The 18,623-nt window shown below is 45.5% G+C and overlaps 1 protein-coding gene across 4 annotated transcripts in view; it reads right to left on the bottom strand.

Annotated features, from left to right (window-relative positions):
- Positions 1 to 18,623, bottom strand: part of PHF21A (PHD finger protein 21A) — a 164,426-nt gene that overhangs the window by 5,607 nt on the left and 140,196 nt on the right. For 2 of the 4 annotated variants that reach the window (XM_080930787.1, XM_080930786.1), the window contains exons 7-14: positions 17,849 to 18,100; positions 16,622 to 16,711; positions 14,887 to 15,180; positions 10,478 to 10,576; positions 6,867 to 6,918; positions 6,147 to 6,226; positions 5,717 to 5,777; positions 3,334 to 3,497 (exon numbers count right to left, since the gene is read on the bottom strand). In XM_080930787.1, coding sequence (XP_080786913.1) covers positions 3,334 to 3,497; positions 5,717 to 5,777; positions 6,147 to 6,226; positions 6,867 to 6,918; positions 10,478 to 10,576; positions 14,887 to 15,180; positions 16,622 to 16,711; positions 17,849 to 18,100 — 1,092 coding nt within the window. The remainder of the gene's footprint in view (positions 1 to 3,333; positions 3,498 to 5,716; positions 5,778 to 6,146; positions 6,227 to 6,866; positions 6,919 to 10,477; positions 10,577 to 14,886; positions 15,181 to 16,621; positions 16,712 to 17,848; positions 18,101 to 18,623) is intronic. The other 2 variants (XM_080930789.1, XM_080930788.1) reach the window with 2 other exon arrangements.

The raw sequence follows: 18,623 nt of genomic DNA, 5'->3' as shown, positions 1-18,623 counted from the left end.
GACTCCAGACAACATTTTGAGAATTGCTCTACCCTAAAACATTAGATACGAAACTCTAAGAATGTCAGAATAAGTATAAAATACAGAAACAGTTCATTCATCAAGGCCAGTTTTTACCCCAAGAATGGACATAAGCAAACAGGAAGCAAAAAGTGCCCGACCATGACACTGCTGGGAGCATGCTACCGTCCCCAATCTGACCTCACGGTGCTGAGGATTTATCACACATCCCCCTCTATAAATGTCACGGCAGCTACAAGTGCGTCGTGAGGATCAGTGTCTGCTGGGTCTGCATTATCAAGCCTTTGTAGATGTTTATTGATCCCGAGGAAATGCCTGGCTCCCAACTGTTACTGTTTAATTAATGTTCAGGCTTATGCTACCCGGCAGCAAACACATAGAACCCCGTGTGCTGATTTTAATCACAGCTGCTATTGGGATACTGTAAAGGTAGGAAGTCAATTATCCTTTAAAAAAAAAAGAATAGCAAAAACCAAAACTATCCCTCTGGGTTTAACTTGGTAAGTGCTAAGCATTTTTAGTGGTGTCAGAAAAGTATTTTTTGACTTTAGATTTATGAAAAGAACAGTTTTCACGTTTTAAGATGAAACATGGCAAAAGCTCATTTGTGATTTGACTGGAGTAGATTTTTAGGTCAGGTCTGTAAAAAAGAATAAACTCAACCAGAGAATGTAGACAGGGTACCCCCATGGTCTAAGTAATGGCTTGTGAGCAAAGCCCCTCCCCAGCAGTGTGTGGCACTGCACAGGGGTCAGGTACCTGCTGACTCCTTTGATCACACTGGACTGGGGAAAAGCTGGGAAAGTCTTCAGTTCTAACAAACATGGTTTCTGACAGGGACTCCTGGTGCTTGCTAGCCTGCCCGTCTGAGACCTGTATCAGTTACTAGGGCAAAGGTGAGGAAGGAGAAATGGAACACTAAGTCTTTAGAACTAGGGTTAGTCTGTAGCCGAAGCTACGTCCAAGGAAGAAAATGTGGGGAACAGAACTATCTGTGACCCCCACGTCGCCATAGAATTTTGTTTGCTGCCTCCAGAATTCTAACTTAGGGGTTCAAAAGGTGTTCTCACGGGGACGGCTGTGCATAAGTCATAAGCACTTTCAACTCCAAGAATCAGGTCCTCAAGGATGAGGCCACAGACACACACCCTCTTGCTCTGTTGCTTCTCGTCTGTTTCCCTTGTCACCTTTCGCAAATGTTAGTGTGGGCCTTCTGGTTTTTCAGGCTGTCAACTTTATATTTCTTTGAGAATTCTTTTTTTCCAATTATCCAATTTAATCTACCCAACTCTTCAAAATGCAAACAGAACTGGTCACTTTTCTCTGTCCCTGCATCCACTGCTCCATCAGGACCAGTCAGCCGCCATTGTCTCTTGTCTGGAGCTCCCTGCTGGCCTCGCTGCTTCAGCCCGCCCTTCCCAAGGTCTCTTTCTACACAGTGCTCCTTTCAAAATCTAGGTGGCTGTAGAAGCACTGGGAACCATCAGAGGAGGCTAAAGTCTCCTTTAGAGGGCAACAGTCTGTCAGACTCAAAGCCACCTCTGACCAGAGTGAAAACAGACTTTCACAGTGACACACTGAGTGGGGCGGGCTTGTCATCCAGACTCCTTCAAAACCCAGGGCTTCTGTCCGCTCTGGAGGGACTAGCAGTTCAGTGGGGCAAATTCAACAAAGCAACTGTGCCATGGAAAAGAATGTCAGCATTAGGAGAGACAAAAACGGCCTAAGCGGTCCTAGTGAGACATCTCAGTGGACACACACAGCCTGACAGCCAAGTGGAAGGAGAACTGACTCCCCAAAGCTGTTCTTACCCTCCACACATGTGCCATGGCGTGGACACACACATGCTCCAGATGAACAAGTGCAGTGTAGACAAGGATGGCCTACGACACCATTTCCGAATAAAGGAGAATTCAGTGATACAACCAGGGTAACAAATGCCAAGAGTGAGCTCAAATAAATGCAACTACTGGGTCAAGTAGAAACATTGGAATATGAAATAGTATTACATACTAAGATGTAACCAATGTTAAATTCTCATAATATTGAAACCACATGGTGGCTACACAACAGAATACTGTTAATCTTAGAGGGAAAGATTCCTTTTTCTTGTTTTGTTTTTATTTTTTATTTTTTGAGACAGGGTTTCTCTGTGTAGTCCTGCCCTAGAACTCACTCTGTAGACCAGGCTGGACTTGAGGTTTGCCTGTCAATGGCTCCTGAATTCTGGAATTAAAGGTGTGTGCCACCACATCCTACGAGCTGAAGATTCTTAATTGACTCGGAAAAACATGCATGCGTGTGTTTGCATGTGCAGGTGGGTAAAAGCACGAAAAGAAACAAGTACAGCACAAGTGGTCAATCAAAGCAAATGGTGAGAGTGTGCGCTGCACCACACTGCAGGATGTCTACAGGTGAGAGCGTGGGCTGCTTCACACTGTCTACAGGTGAGAGCGTGTGCGCTGTACCACACTGCAGGATGTCTACAGGTGCCAGAGTCTTCACAGTGAAAGAAATCATGTGTAATTGGAGAATTATTTCATCCCTTTACTAAAGCCCTCTGGTGGTGTCCCTTGTACTTACAATAGAAGCCACAGAACCTTGTATGAGCAGGCCTATCTCCTCTCTGGTCACACCTCCCCACACACAGCTAAGAGGTCCCCTCTCCCTCTTCATGGATGATGCCTTTGCCTTCTGGGCACTGCTCCTTGTGTGTTGCTGTTCCGTTTCTCCTTGTGCTCATGAGTGTCTGACAGGTTACGTATTTGTTCCTTTGCTGTCTCCCTCTTTCTACAGCACACAAGCCCCCTGAGTGCTTGTGTTGTTTGGTTGTTCCTTGATTTATCTCCAGGTGCATGAGGAGCGCTTGCTCAGCAGAAGATATGAGTGCTGGAATCTGTTTCTGAGCAGTCCCACCAACACAGGACGGCGTACATTTCTGGAGGTGTGCCTACTGTAACAGCAGGGCTGCTGGAAGCATCTGCCCTGCTCACGTCCTACCTCTAGCACACAATGACAGAAACCACTTAACTACATATAGCCCATGTCCCCACCCTCCTGAGAGCTCGTTCACAGTGATCAAATACAGACTCTGAAACCCTAGGCTCCCTAAATTTATGTGACATGACTCTCAAGGACATGGAACAGCTATGACCCCATAAGAAAGCTGCCTGACAAGGTATGCAGGTATTCTGCAGAGTCTCCTGCCGTTCCGGGGCTAGTGAGGAAGGGTCACTGTGGTGAGGACACAGCACAGGACTGTGGCTTTCCCATGTGAGCTCTCAGAGAGAGTGCGAGTCCCAAGTTACTTACGTCTGTGGAGGTGGGGCTGGGCAAAGACACAGGCTGAACAGGTGCAGGGAAAATGAATGTGGTCTCTGTCTTTTCATTTTCAGGGGAGTCGGGATGACTGGATGGGGGGGATGTTGGGGTAAGGGCTCCAAACCCCAGCACTGCATTGTATTTTGGAGGACGACCTATATACCAAGAGAAGGGAACAAAAGGGGAGAAGGGGAGGGAAAGACAGGGGAAAATGATCTTACATACCTTTGGCCAGTGTTCCTCATTGGCTAGCATGGCAAAGGAAGGGAGGTAGCAGACAGAAGGTTAGTACACAGGCCAGAGGAAGGAAAAGCAGCAAAGATGTCAGTGCCATTAGAAACAACTACACAGATCCTAAAAGAAAGGAGGAGAAGGGAGCCTCGGAGCAACTAAAGGTGCTGGCGTCCGTAAGGAGAACCATGGTGGGCAGATCACAGTCATGCCTGGATTATCACAGCTGAGGTTTCCAACAGGAGGAGGCCACAGCTAGAACAGAGTTTATCTTCTATGTGCGGTCTGCATTAGTCACCATGGGTTTGCTGCAGTCATGATTGCTCACGACCCTCTGTTCTCCTGAACGGACTTCTTCAGCATTTCTGCTGTCCCATGTCTCTTGCTAACAGTTCAGACCTTCCTGCTGGTAGGGTGCAGGAAGGCAATGTGAGAAGGCAGAATTCTAGGCAATTACTCTGGCCCTCTGCTGTCAGAGCCAGTGCAAGGGAGTTTCTAGAACAGCTGAGTGTAAGAGTATCAGGGAAGCCACAGGCTTCCAAGCCTTGGGCATCCGTCACAGTGGTCTGAGAGCTGCCTCTGCTTCACAGCACCAACAATCATGAGACACATGTTTCAGAAGAGGGCAGGGTGTTCTTTTTCTGAAAGGCCCAATCGGAAGCAATTTTCAAACAGTATAAGAGAGCAGAGCCCAGGGTCACAGGCTATCTAGGGCAGTCACCCTTACCACACACCTAAGTCAGGGTCCATGTCTCCTAAGAGTTGGGTTCTAACCTGTGAGTGATTATGTACAAGCCCAACACACCAAAGCCAGGAAATGCCACGGTCACGCATGGGTATCTGATGGCCAGACGCCACACTAGCACTGCCTGTGTCATCAGACAGAGCCCGAGTTACAAAGAGACGTGCCTGGTATTTCTCCAAAGAACCAAGTGCTGAAAGGGGAAAAAAAATAGCCAACGAATCCTCTTCGCTTCCCTATACAAGGCACATCCTAGGCACTTGAATGCAGGCTTTAGCCTCTGATCTTTCTGGCTCATTTAACTGATGTTCTCTAAGCAGATACTATCTTCCAGCAGATCAATTAATTGAGGCCGATGGCTGGGGCCCTCTAATCAGAGAATTGTGTGGTCACTAAAAATAGAGCTAAATTCAATACCAAAAAGTAACTTATGACTATGGCCCAGGCACCAGTACAAAGTATGGTTTCCTATCTAGATGAGCTGGTTACTTGCAGGACAGGACTGATAAAGGATCACTCACGTCACTGAGGCTGGCTGTGCCTCAGGAGGACAATGGCACATTAGTAGTTCTGCCCAAGGCAAAGGTCAAGGTAACCTCTGCTGTCTCCAGTGGCTCTGAGTCTGTGCATGCACAAAGATCAGTATGCTAGTCATCTACTCTGCAACCTTCCAGCCTGCAACCGTAACTCAGGGACACATTACCGCGTGGAGAAAGGGTCCTTGGGATGTATTACTGACATCAGAGAGTGATTTCAGTACCTTGTTTATGAGTCTAAGCCTAAGCTGTAAAGGCCTATTTAGCCCTGTGTGGTAAGAGCTGCTGCTGCTGCTTTTGTTCTGCCTAGAGCAAGGTGTGGAGGAAGAGAACAAACAATGTGTTAGGAGCCTCTGCTCGGGGGCAGCCTGTTTTAACAGCTTGCTTTTCTTCCTTAGTTCAAGATGCTCCCTGACAAAAGATTCTAAGTTCTCTTCCTGGAAAGTCTGCAGATAGAAACGCAGCCCCATTCTACCCTCACCGGCAACAGGAACTGAAACAGTGTGAGAAACACCTTGGTAACAGCAGTGCTAGGCTGCTGTAAGAGGCTAAACACTTCTTTCCACATGATGTTCTGTTCACTGAACTATTCATGGATGGCCTGGTAGGCTTGGGGAAGAAATGCTACATTACGCCATTCTCCTGAGCCAGCTTAGCCGGGAGCCAGAAAGTCAGCTTTAGTCCTGTGTTCAGAAGGCTAAGAAATCTCTCTTTTCCTCCATGTTCTCAGAAAACAACAAAAACTATTTTAAATGGATAGAGCAGCTAGGTTCTAGAATGATGGTAAAGAGGGAGGGAGAAGAAAAAGAAACATAACAGAAAGCAAGGCAAAAAGCAAGACAGGGTGTTTTTAAAATACACTCACCTCTCTTCCGCGTCCCAGGATGCATTGTGCTGTTAAGGTAAGTGACCGCACTCTTCTTACGCTTTGGAGATTTAAGAAGGAAAGGTGACTACTGAGTACCATGGTTATCACAAATACTGCAAACATGCCTATCACACGCTAACCAGCCAGGCCAACCATCCCACGGTCTCAGTGCTGAGTTTGGTTGTATGTGGCCTGCCTCTGCTTCACAACAGCACAGTCAATAGGATGAACTAAAACCGAGAGGGAGGACCGTATGCACTCAAACTCCAAACCTTAAGAGGTGAGCAGTGACTGACAAAACACAGTGGAGCTGTGGGCAGAGAAAGTCACTCCACAGAGCTCAAGGGGCCAGGCACTGATGGAAGTGCTCTTAGCAGGCTTTCGGGTGGAGTCGGGCGCGAGGAAGGGCCCATGCCCGCTGGAGTACCTCTGGCTCAAAGACGGCCCCACTGTACACCGGGTTTGCCGTTGTTCTTCTCTTTCGCTCCTGCCTCTTGCTTTGGATTTCTTGAGAAAAGAAAAGGCTGTGGTTAGACAGGAGTGAAGAAGCTAAGGAACAGAGGTACACTATGTAATGTACTGGATTTCCTGCAGCCAGTAAGGAGTAGGGAAAGGTCGTGTTTCACTATGTCCTCAACAGAAGCAAGCACACTGCTCACGCCTCTCAGTGGAAGGCCGTCCTGGCCTCCAGCGTGCCGCTCTGTGAAGGAGAGTGATGCCGTGGCCCACACTTACAAACACATTCTTTCTGATTTTTACACTGCTATGTGTGCAGGTCTTCACAAGCTGTATCTACAGACTACCAACCAGAACCCACCACTCCTGAATTAAATCATAAGGGCACCGAGCTTTCTACCTGTCCTTGGGATCCTGATGTCCAGACAGAGCACTTGCTACTGTTGTGAGACAAAGACCAGAGGTCACCTTCATCCAGGATCTGGGAAGGTTCCCAGGACAGGAGCGTGCATGATACCAGGAAGTGAAGGGCCTGCCTACACATTATATGGACAGGGGCAATTTTTTTCTCTGTAGGAAATCCCATTCACAATTTATGTGTGCTCCAATTTTCTATTCTAGGAATTCAGCAAACATCAATTTTTGTGAACAAAGCTAGAAAGAAGACCATGTTGAGGAAACTTTCTCTTACCTTCTAGATGGTCATGTGTCACCAACCCTAGAGACACCATGAAGGCAAGTTTCTGTGCCAGAGAAGAAAAGAGTGTATCTTAGAATCTGAGGTTTCCTAGTGAGAAGGCAGGAGAGGAGCTCTGACAGGCCGGGGCCACACAAAGAACACCACAGAGGCTTTCCGTCCTAGAGTGACTCTAGTTTAGACTTTTTGCTTGGAAGAACCTTTTTAAAGGTACTCATAGCGGAAAAGCATGTAGAGGAGCTAAAGACCTTCAAGAGCAGCATACTCCAGTTCTAAGTATGCCACTGTTCATTGTGGGGCTGGTTTCTCACATTTATTTCCACAGCCAGACAGCAGGAACACTAGCTAATGAGTTCAGGGACAGTGGTAGGTTGTTCTGCTGAATATTAGGATTAGCAGTTAAACAAGAAACCTAAAGATTATGAGGGAGCTTCTCTAGAGGATCCATCTGTGTCTCTAAGATAGAATGTACAATCCTTTAAACTGCAAAAGCAGTGAACCAACTACTGTCTTCACTGTCTACTGAAGTACTGCGTATAGTTTCTAAACACTACAAGTACAGAGAAGGAAATGTCCTCTGTAAATAAAAACACCATCAACTACAGGCAACATATTCCCACAGAGTGACTAACAATACAGTTTGGTCTTTAAACACATGAGAGTGAACGCGCGTGCACACACATACATAGCCTGGCTGCCTAGGCCTATTCTCATACTGGTTTCCAGAGTACTGGAAAGAAAAACACGTGCCAGAAATTGCTAGCTTCTTCAAAATATTGACCTTCTGGGGCTGGAGAGATGGCTCAGTGGTTAAAAGCACAGGGGGTTTTCCAAAGGATCTGAGTTCAGTTCCCAGCACCCACATAGTGGCTCAACCATCTGTAACTACAGTTCTCTGACTTCCGTGGAACCCTGTAGACATGCAGGCAAAACATTCATACACTAAAATAAACAATACATCTCTAAAACCCAAAACCAATCTTGACCTTTTATATTCAGCAATTAAAAAAAATATTGTGATACTTTGTGTCGTTTACTAAACAGACCACTCAGAACTCTGGGCCTTCACTGCTATCTTCAGAGTTTAAAAAAAAAAAAGTTTCATTTTTCTTCCTTATTCCAAGCACTGGACTAGCATGCGGGGAGCCCTGAGTTTGACTCCTGAGATAGATAACGCTGTCTGACAGGAACAAGGATGGACAGGGCGATGTGGGCCCGATGCCCACGTTCCAGCACGGCATGCTGAAGTGATCTATCTGGTGGCCAGGCAGGTGACAACATTCCCAACCTCCACCATTCCTCTAAAGTATAACCGAGGCAGAGGCTGCCCACGATATTCCCTGTGACAACCTACTTATTCCAAATACCATGCTCTTTGTGCTGACCCCATCCAGGTCACCTCTGCCAGTCTAGACTAAGCTCACAAAATATATTTATTTCCTTTTCCTTTTTTTTTTCAAGACAGGGTTTCTCTGTAGCCCTGGCTGTCCTGGAATTCCCTTTGTAGACCAGGCTGCCTTTGCCTCCTGAATATTGGGACTAAAGGTCTGTGCCACACCTTTTCTTTTTTAAAAAGATTTATTTGTTTTATATATACATGAGTACATTGTAGTTGTCGTCAGACACACCAGAAGAGGGCATCAGATCCCATTACAGATGGTTGTGAGTCACCATGTGGTTGTTGGGAATTGAACTCAGGACCTCTGGGAAGAGTAGCTAGTGCTTTTAACCTCTGAGCCATCACAGCTTTTCTTGAAGGAGAATTAAGGATTTCTTAAATGAAAAAAAAAAGTTACACCTCCCATGAATTTTCTTTCTTTTTCAGTTTTAGATAAGAATTTCACTGTATAGCTCAGGCTGGCCTCAAATCCTCCTGCCTCATTCTCCCAAGTGTCAGAATTACCAGTGTGAGCCACCACATCTGGCCAGAACTGGTTTGCAACTATAGAGTAAAAAGCTGTTAAATAATTCCCCCCCTCCCTCCCTCCCTCTCTCTCTCTCTCTCTCTCTCTCTCTCTCTCACACACACACACACACACACACACACACACACACACACACACACACACACCCACACACACCCTTAGTTGAATACGATTTTGTTCAACTGTAACATCAGCTACTGCACATGGTGACGTCTGTTGTGGCTCACTGGCATGACTGGCATGAGACATCCTTTCTTTTTACAGAGAAATTGTGTTGTTTGAGCATGATGGCGAATGTCTGTAATCCCAGCACCAGGTAGGCAGAGGCAAGTGGATTCTGCCAGTGCAAGGCCAGCCTAGGGTACCTGTACCCGCTTAGCTATCCAGCAAGACCGCGCCACCTCAGAAAAGTTTTCTTTCCGCTGACAGTTTGCTCTATTTCCTCTTAGTTTTTGCCAATCCTTTCTGTGAAGGATTTTTACAAGTTTTCCCAGGAATTTTCATAACTAGTGCTTCTTTTTGGTTCAAGTTCTGGCCCTTTAAAAATAAAATTGATTTCACATCAGAAAGAAGTACACTTGGTACTTGCTTCACAAAGCCTGGGCTGGTTCAATAGAGCTTTCCTTTTCTCATTTAAAGAAGAAAGAAAAGGCGTGAGGCTTTGATGGTGCTCTGGTATGGTTTCGCTGTGGAAGACGCACTGAGGACAGAGGAGATGGATGACTGGTCTGGGAGCTCCATCACCAGCAATTTACCAGCACAGCAGACCTCCACAGAGCATCAACTAAAATGTCCTCGTGTCCATGGGCACACAGTCTGCTGCTCACTAATGCTTACTGCCAATGTCATCATGTGGCTGTCACCATCTTCAGCCACTCTTGTGCTCACTGTGCCCTGATTCCTTTGAGGTTTAGGACTGTGATGCAATAAAGTGGTCCTGACAAAGGCGAACACACAATGACAGTCTACAATGGAAACTGATATCTGCTGAGGGCACTGGCCGTCTGATATATGTCACCTGAGACAAACAGCTCGGCCTTTCTTAGGAACATAACAGGAAACTTGAGAAAGAGCATTCATTTCTGTTTCATGATGTTATACAACATCATTCAGAACCCATCCTTTCTGTTCCATGCTGTACTGGCTGGTTTTGTGTCAACTTGACACAAGCTGGAGTTATCACAGAGAAAGGAGCCTCCCTTGAGGAAATGCCTCCATGAGATCCAGCTGTAAGGCATTTTCTCAACTAGTGATCAAGGGGGGAGGGCCCAGCCCATTGTGGGTGGAGCCATCCCTGGGCTGGTAGATCTGGGTTCTATAAGAAAGCAGGCTGAGCAAGCCAGGGGAAGCAAGCCAGTAAGTGACATCCCTCCATGGCCTCTGCATCAGCTCCTGCTTCCTGACCTGCTTGGGTTCCGGTCCTGACTTCCTCTGGTGATGAACAGCAATGTGGAAGTGTAAACTGAATAAACCCTTTCCTCCCCAACTTGCTTCTTGGTCATGATATTTGTGCAGGAATAGAAACCCTGACTGAGACACATGCTCAGGCCTGAAAACTTGGTACTAAGAAAGCTGCCCAGGTCCATCTGACTTGGTAATCACTACTGTGTGAAAGAACACCGAGAAAGTGGCTAAACCCCATGCCCCAGGCCCAGCAAATCCTGACAGAGATGATACTACCTGAGGGTTCTCTTCTCGTTTTGGTTTTGGTGCAGCAGGTGGGGTGACGGTACGGCTCTCTGCTTGCTTCTCCTCTGCTTCTGTGTGGGATTTAACTGTCTAGGAGAGAACAATTTAGTACAAATTCAGAATTAGTTTCTTATTAAAAGAATTAAAAACACTTTGACTATGACCAAGAAGAAAATAATATACTCAAATTTGAAACATTAATAGACAAGTTCAGATGATGGATTTTGTTGAGGAGGAAAAAAACTGTGAAGTCCAGCTAGAGAGCCTGGGCTGAATGACTGGACTAAATGTGGGCCTCTCATCACAGTCAGATAAAAGCATTCCGGTGTACAGAATGATGTGGTAGCAGGTAAACCCCAAGTTTGATGCCCAAGACCCACACGGTGGAAAACCGCAACTAACTTCCCTCTCTTGACCTGTGCACCATGTCATATCCACTGCTCAATACATAATAATGTTCTAACAGAAGGCAACCGGGGCTCAGAGGATAAAAGTACTTCGTTAAGGGCAAAGAAAACTAAATTAGAGGTTGTTTTCCTTGACTGTAGGATATGGTGTTTTCCAGACACAGCCACATCATTATATATGGATCAGGTTCTGCCCACATATACTTAAAATAATTTATATCCTGAATTTCAAATTTAAATTTCAAACTGCCAATCATTACATGATTTACATAAATTTGGACTGAGAGCAAGACAAAGTCCACTTTGTGGTGGTTACCTATGTTCTCGGCTAAGGCTCACTGGAAGGACAGTACTGATCTATGAGGACATGGCTCTTCTAAGCATGTCTGGCTTAGAAGATATCAAAAAGATTCATATGAAAGTGTGTTATCAAGTTGACTTTTATCCCTCTTCTCCTTAAGCCTCCCTATTCTGTAGGACTCCAGAATATTGAACTTTGGTTAATTAATAACCCCACAGTGACATCTAAAAGCTCATGTGATGGAAAAAGCCACACATATTTAATTTTAAATAAAAAAAAGCTAGAACATGATGAAATTTAGTGAAGTGGGCATGTTGAAAAACAACAGGTTAAAGGGGATTATCTTCTACCAAATGACCAAGTCACATGCCCAAAGGAAAAGTCCCTGGAGGAAGTTAAATATGCTTCTCCTGACCTACAGGAAAGTGACAGCCTACTGCTGCTAGAGAACACCCAGCCAGCCACAGCATCCCACAGGACAAAGACAAGCCCAGAAGAATTCACCTATCTTCAACTCTGACGGCTTATTTATGGACACAGTGGTATTGCTGTAGCCCAAGCCTGCAGCACAGTGCACACAGGACCTGCACCTACTGTATGTCTTGCTGTACTATGGTGTTCTGTAACCAAGGCCCACAGTGTCTTTAAGGTGTTCCTGGGTCTTCAGCCTTCAAGCTCTGTAAGCTCCTCTTTTCTCTTAGGTCCACAGTGTAATGTGGCTTCAATAAAAGACACATCTGAAGATCTTTTAGTGAGGGTGGACAAGAAAACTCCGGGGGTAGATGTGAGACCATTATAGGCTTTTAACTTTACTGCCTTTTTTTGTTTAAGGAAGAGAGGGGCCATAAAGCGACAAAGTCTGCCATGCTTCCTTCCCTGAGGCAAAGCCTCAATGCCTGATCCAAACGTCGAGACTGAGTGCTGTATAGTACAAGTTTTGATTGTTTTCTACTTATTTTATATACAAATGCCATGAATCACAAAGTAGCTGGCACCTGACTTTTCTTTTGTGGTAGTATAAGAGACGAAGCCCAGGCCCTGGTACATGTCGAGTCAGAGCTCCACCACTGAGCTACATCCCTAGAGATCATTAACATAGCTTCAGTAAGTGAATAAGGTCATAACCTTGGAGGAAATCTATGAGTCTGGAGAATGCCATATACGCAAGCTTAGTAATCCTGAGAACAGGCCTCTAATTGTTTCTTTATGTTAGCTCACCTATGACAAGGTCAGCAGGAGCTCTGAAGTCAGGAATTCTGAGAACAGAATTTATTCTAGAGAGTCCCTGCTAACTGTGCTAATCTGTATGACTGCTATGTCAGATTGCCCGCCAACTAACCCTGTAATGACTGGATTCCTTCTAGCAAAAAGACATACTACTAGTAAGAAGGCTTTCAACTTAGAACTTCTGTGCAAATAAAATCAAACCATAAGATGCCACCAATATGGAAGGCAAGACATGATAAGATGGCCAAGACCGAGAAAAGACTATGCTAAAGCACACAGTTTGCTTTTGCTGTTTTAAAATTCAGAAAATATCTATGTAATAGAAAATGTCAATACTAATTAACTACTAGTGGCAAAATTAATTTAACAGAAAATGCATAGGTTGTAGGGAGAGCATCTTCTATAATTTATATTTCTGTGATATTTGCATTTTTAAAATCATATGTGTTGTCTGTATAATGAGAAAAAGAAATGCAAAAGTGGATGTGAGCACACTGTCATTGTGTTCAGACACAACAGAAGGTATCAGATCCCATTACAGATGCTGTGAGCCACCATGTGGTTGCTGGGAATTGAACTCAGGACCTCTGGAAGAGCAGCCAGTGCTCTTAACCACTGAGCCATCTCTTCAGCTCCTTTTGCATTTTTAAAGACAGGGTTTGTTTGTGTAGTCTTGGCTGTCTGAGAACTAGCTTTGTAGACCAGGTTGGCCTTGAACTCAGAGATCCACCTGCCTCTGACTCCTGAGTGATGGGACTAAAGGTGTAAGCCACTACCTGGCAAAAAGCTTTTTCTTTACTTAACAAAAGGTACGAGAGAAGTGAGACTGTGACAGAAAGTGGCACTGTGCAGCAATCTTTGGAGGTGCATGGAGGCCCCACAACACGGCTAAGACTAAGCACAGCTTCAAGAACCTTATGCCCCTCTACGTGAACACACAACTTTCCATATTTAAGTGCTGAAACATGACTGCCACATGGTCTAAAAACTTCTGATTTACTTGGTGTTAGTAATTTATTCCAGAATTTTCCTCAAAGCACTGCCTGGTATTTGGGCAGGCTCTACAGGAATTGTGATGAGCTGTGTTGTGTATTTCTTGAGCACTTACTTAGTTTTATAACTCAATTCTGCTGCCTGGCAGTTTGTGTGCGAAGTTCTTCTGTTCAAGAAGGCCAAGACAGCCTGTGACACCCCTACCAAGGGCCAGCCTCTCTATATCATAGTTGGCCACCCACTCAGGCAGAAGACTTAGACTCACCAGAGCCTATTTTCTCATGGATGAGAGACCAAATCTGAGCAATTAGAAACAGACCAGGGCATGGACATTTTGAGACAGGCACATGATTTAAAGTGTTCACAATAACTAACTACTGGAGGTATAATGTTGTAAAATATTTTGGAAAACATGTTAAGTTAGGGGGAGAAAATCTTCTATTATTCTTATATTTCTATGATACCCATATCCTTAAGTCACTTGTGTTATCTATATAATCAGAAAGAAAAATGGAAAAATAAAATGGAAATGAAAAAAAGATTTTTCTTTATAAAGCCAAGTGAGGTTTAGTAGATGATAGTGGGACGGTGAAGCCCATCAAGGAGCTCAGGGCTCCACACCACGCAGGGTGGGCCAGGCTTGCAGCCCAGACCGGTGGCAGCCAGACTGGTGGCAGCTCCAGGCAGCAGCCATCTTCCTGCCTGAGCCTTCCAGCTGTGGGATTATAGATTGCTCAAGAAGGCCAACAGCTAGTTAAAGCAACTTCCTTAAAATCTGCTTTTCTCTGAAGCCTGCCATCTTGCCACTGCTCTTTCTCTAGACAGGAACAGTGATGGCCAGAAATCCCTTCTCCCCAAGGCTGCTGCTGTGCCTTCAAGGTTTCTTTGGAGGTTACTAGTTTTACTCTAGTCTTACTAACTTTACTAACTTATGATAAAAATCTGACTTCAGAAAATACAAATGTAGGGCTTCAATGTCTGAACTAAAATGTCTGCTGCATGTGGTCTAGAAAGTTAAACTTTGTTTGATTCTACCTTTTGTGTGATGATCAAGGAAGTATCTGAAATGAAATCCCTTCTCTGCTTTGTTTACTGCTCCTGATTGACTCCCACAGTCGTATTCTCACTTGGATTCTTAGTGGGTGAAGCTAACATGGTGTTTTCTGTTTCCAGTATGGGTGCTTCCTCCCTGAGGCAGCCCCCCACCCCGTGAACTTCTGCATCAGAGCCAGCAGAGGGAGCACATTTACACAAGACTCTGAAGCCAGCCAGCCAGCCTTGGAAAATAATTCAACTATCTTCAGAAGGAAGGCTCTTTTGAATGTGAGTGAATTATCATATAGAGTGATAGGGTGCTGATTTGGTGCTGAGATGAAGAACCCTTGGCACAGAGTACTTAGAAAGCATCCAACAGCCGCCGTTTCAAGGGCGAGGCTACTCCCACAGCAGCTGCATACACACTCTGCCCATACCTGTTTCTCCAGGCTTGGTTTGCTAAGCTGTACAGTCTGAGGTCCAGCGAGTCTGGTCCCTGGAGTAGCTATGACAATGCTGGTGAGCTGGGCCATGGGGAAGGTTTTGGCTATGGTTGCGGTCTGTCCATTGACAACACGGACAGGGTGGATGGAATTCTGGGATGTGGGGAGGGTTGTGGGTGTAAACTTGGTCAGCATGACAGGCCTCTGGATAAGCTGAGGAGCTGCAAGCATGGGAGGAGGCGCTGGAGCAATAGGAATGTTATTCTGGGCCACAGGCTTGGGTCGAACCTATGAGACAGAGAAAAAAAATTCTGTACTTCCAGAAGTAGCAAGTCTTCCAGCGTTCCAAGTGTGGCACATGACAATCTTCTAAGTCTGGATGTTTGGATTAACTTAAAATAATCCTGTGGTGGCTGCTGCTGATACAGTGGCAAGAACTATGTTAATCACTGCTACCAACACCCACAGATACAGATTTCTAAAACACAAAACCTCATGAAATCTTCCAACATAGCACACTGATTTCACTGTCTGACAAACATGAACTAAACCTTTTGATTCTTTCCTGACAGCCTTTCATATAGCTGTTGTGAGAATGAAAACAGACAGTCCCACGACTACGGTGGGATTCTCTGAAGATCAGTTCATACCATTTTTAATGTCCTAACTGTTCTTTCTGAACACAATCTTAAGTACTTCCAACCTGTTGTCTACCAGCAGAAAGAGGGAATCTCTAAAACATGAAGTATGCTCATGTTAAGCACCTGCCTGCAAATGCTTCCACAGCCCCTGCTGCTAAGACTCCGCCCACACCTCTGCACAATGGGGAGGACCCACAGGTTCCTCTCCAAGTCTAACCTGGGTGGCCTCATGGTCTTGGCACAGCCACTGCAAATCTCATTGACTCCTTAAATGTACTATGTGTCTCCACTCCAGACATGAAAGCCTACACTGTACTCTCAGCCTGGGACATCTTAAAAATTCCTTCTTCAAAATATATCAGACAAACGTTACTGGGGTTTTAGGTCTCACATTGAAAGTAGACTCTTCAAGAAAATCATGAACATAATTTCTCTATTAGTCCAGAAGGGTCTGTGTCCCTTCCACGAGTTCAGTCTATGTGTGTCCCTTATGGACACTAATTCCCTACAGGCAACTGTGATGCTACTGCAGCTGTGTCTTGAAATATCAGCATATCCAAGACACAACAGCTTAGTACAATGTTTGCTACCAACAGTGATTATAAAGATCTATCTGATAAATAACAGGATGGTCTTCTCTCATTCCAGTACTGTATGGCCTCTCACAAACAGACTCCTTTCTGTGTCTGAAAGCTACGCCCTCAGAGAATAACTCTTGGTCTTTCTACTGGATGGACTGTCTGGCATCCGGCAGGGTCAGTCTAGTTGCTAGGAGAACTGTCAGGAGTTAGGGGAGGCAGTACTCCTTGGGGCTGGGTAGAAAAGCCCTATGCAGACCCCCACTCCAACATCTGTCAGCCAGGTTCCACAACAGCTTGTCTGGCAGGCGATTCTCCTTCTACTCTTGTTAGTAAAGTTTCTCTTTGCTAGTATGGCTGTGTTCTCCCCCCTCCCCCAGGAGTGATGCTGTGACAGCTGATGCTTCCACTGGATTATGTCGGCTGCTCTCCAGGCATTCTGCCTCACTGGCACTACACAGCCAAGGCCCTGAGGGTCTATCTCATGGCACTTCCCACTGCCTTACTCACCTGTGGAAGAAAGTTTGGGCGCGGAGTGAGTCTAGGAGGAGGGATAAACTGTGGTACTTTGATGGGCTGAGGAGCTGTTGCTTGAACCTGCTAAGAAACAGGGAAACATAAATAAACCCAAGGGTTGTCACTATTCAGTGCTAGAGGCAGACATGCAAAGACAAGGGCATCTGCCCTTCATATAATAAAGCACTCCCACCAGCTCTTGCCATGCGTTCTACATGTGAACTAACACTGCTTTAGAGACTATTTCCTTTCCCACCTGCACACTCTGTCCCATAGAGTGACCAACCACACTCCTGCCTCCTCACATACAGAACCAAACAGACTCAGCAATCTTGGACGGTTTTGATACTCATGAATTCTTAGAGTCAAAACTATATCTAAAGTAAAAATCATTTATTGTCTCTACAAGTTTTACTAAACCGAGAGCAGCTTTCTTCCCCCAGAGAACTTTTTTTTTTTTTTTTTTTTTTGCTTTTTGAAACATGGCTTCTCTGTGTAGCCTTGGATGTCTTGGAACTCACTCTGTAGACCACGTTGGCCTCAAACTTACAGAGATCTGCCTGCCTCTGCCTCCTAAGTGCTGGACTGAAGGTAAGCACCACACCCAGTCTATGGAGAGCTTGTGACTCCTTGTGCCTGGCTGAGGGATGGGGCTGCATCCCTAAGGATGCACCGATGAGCAACAAACCTTTACTCTGTCGCTACTTTTACTCATTATTTATCTTTATTCAAAAAAGGCCAGGGGCTCTGTCATTTGAAGAAGACAACTGAGTATCACAATTTGGACCTGGTTTTCATAAACTTCTAAGTTTATAACAGTGTCTAAATGGCTTGATCCTAGACAATCTTGTTCAAGTAAGGTGATCCTCCCTCTGGAAAGACTTGGCCTTTGGCACATTAATCTCTGAGTTTCTTGAGTATTTTTAAAGTATGCCCCAACCAACTCTAAGTACTTCCTGGCTTCTTTCAGTTTAGAGGGATAATGAGCTGAGAGAATGTAGCAGAGGGTCCTCCTCAAAGCAGAACACAGCACCGGGAGTCTCAGCATGCAGATTTGGGTGTGTGTGCGCATGTGCGTGTGGCAGGCCTACAGGGGAGTTTGCTTTGCTAGGAATGATAGGAGCTCAGAACCCAGCAGGAGCCCCAAAAGGATAGATACCCTCTACAACGCACAGCCTGAACCATCTCATGTGAACACATGAGTAGCAGCTGCTGGCTTACCAGAGTGACTGTGTTTTTTGCCACAATTTGGACAGCCTCTGCCCCAGGCCCAGTGACCTTACTAGACGTCTGGAGGTTGACTGGTGTGTTCTGCACATCAGTGCTGAGCACAGCCTTCTGGCTGTTGATGGCGGTCACCATAGCAATGGTGGGTCTCTGGCCCACAACAGAGGCAGGCATGGTCGCAGTTGCTGCTTTCAAGACGAGAGGTAGTGTCTTTGTGGTAATCATAGAAGCTGTAGTTACAGTCTTCTAGGAGACACGGAGAACAGATATTAGGAGACCGAACTGTGATCCCATTGAACCATGTGCTGCTGAACTCTCAAAGGTAACAATGCAACCACGTTTGTCTATGACCCTTTGCATATGTAGAGTACACGTCTAAACATAGAGAGACAAGCTCTAGTTCCTCAAGTCAGGGTCACTTATAAACAGGGAGTGTCCCCTCATGAAGACATATGATTTTAGGCAATAGACAGTAAACATCTACATGTACATAACAGGAGCCCACTTAATGCTTCTGGGTTTTCCAACTGCATAGTCAGTTAATCCGTGTGTAAGTTGCACGTTGTCTCTATCCCTGATTGCTATAACCTCACGGATCTGTCAATTTGCCTTCTATGACACAAAGGAAAGGTGACATCTTTCTGAGGTCCCCTGGGGAAACAGAGGAGGAACTCACAGGAGGACCAGTACAACTGCTGACTCAGAGGCAGGAAACCCCAGCTGCAGATGACGATGCTCTTAGCCCCTCCACCAGTTTTCTATCCCAAAG

The sequence above is a fragment of the Micromys minutus genome (assembly GCF_963924665.1).
Source record: "Micromys minutus genome assembly, chromosome: 17".
NCBI classification, from domain to species: Eukaryota; Metazoa; Chordata; class Mammalia; order Rodentia; family Muridae; genus Micromys; species Micromys minutus.
Note: the sequence above shows the minus strand (reverse complement) of the source record. Positions and strands in the feature narration are given on the sequence as shown.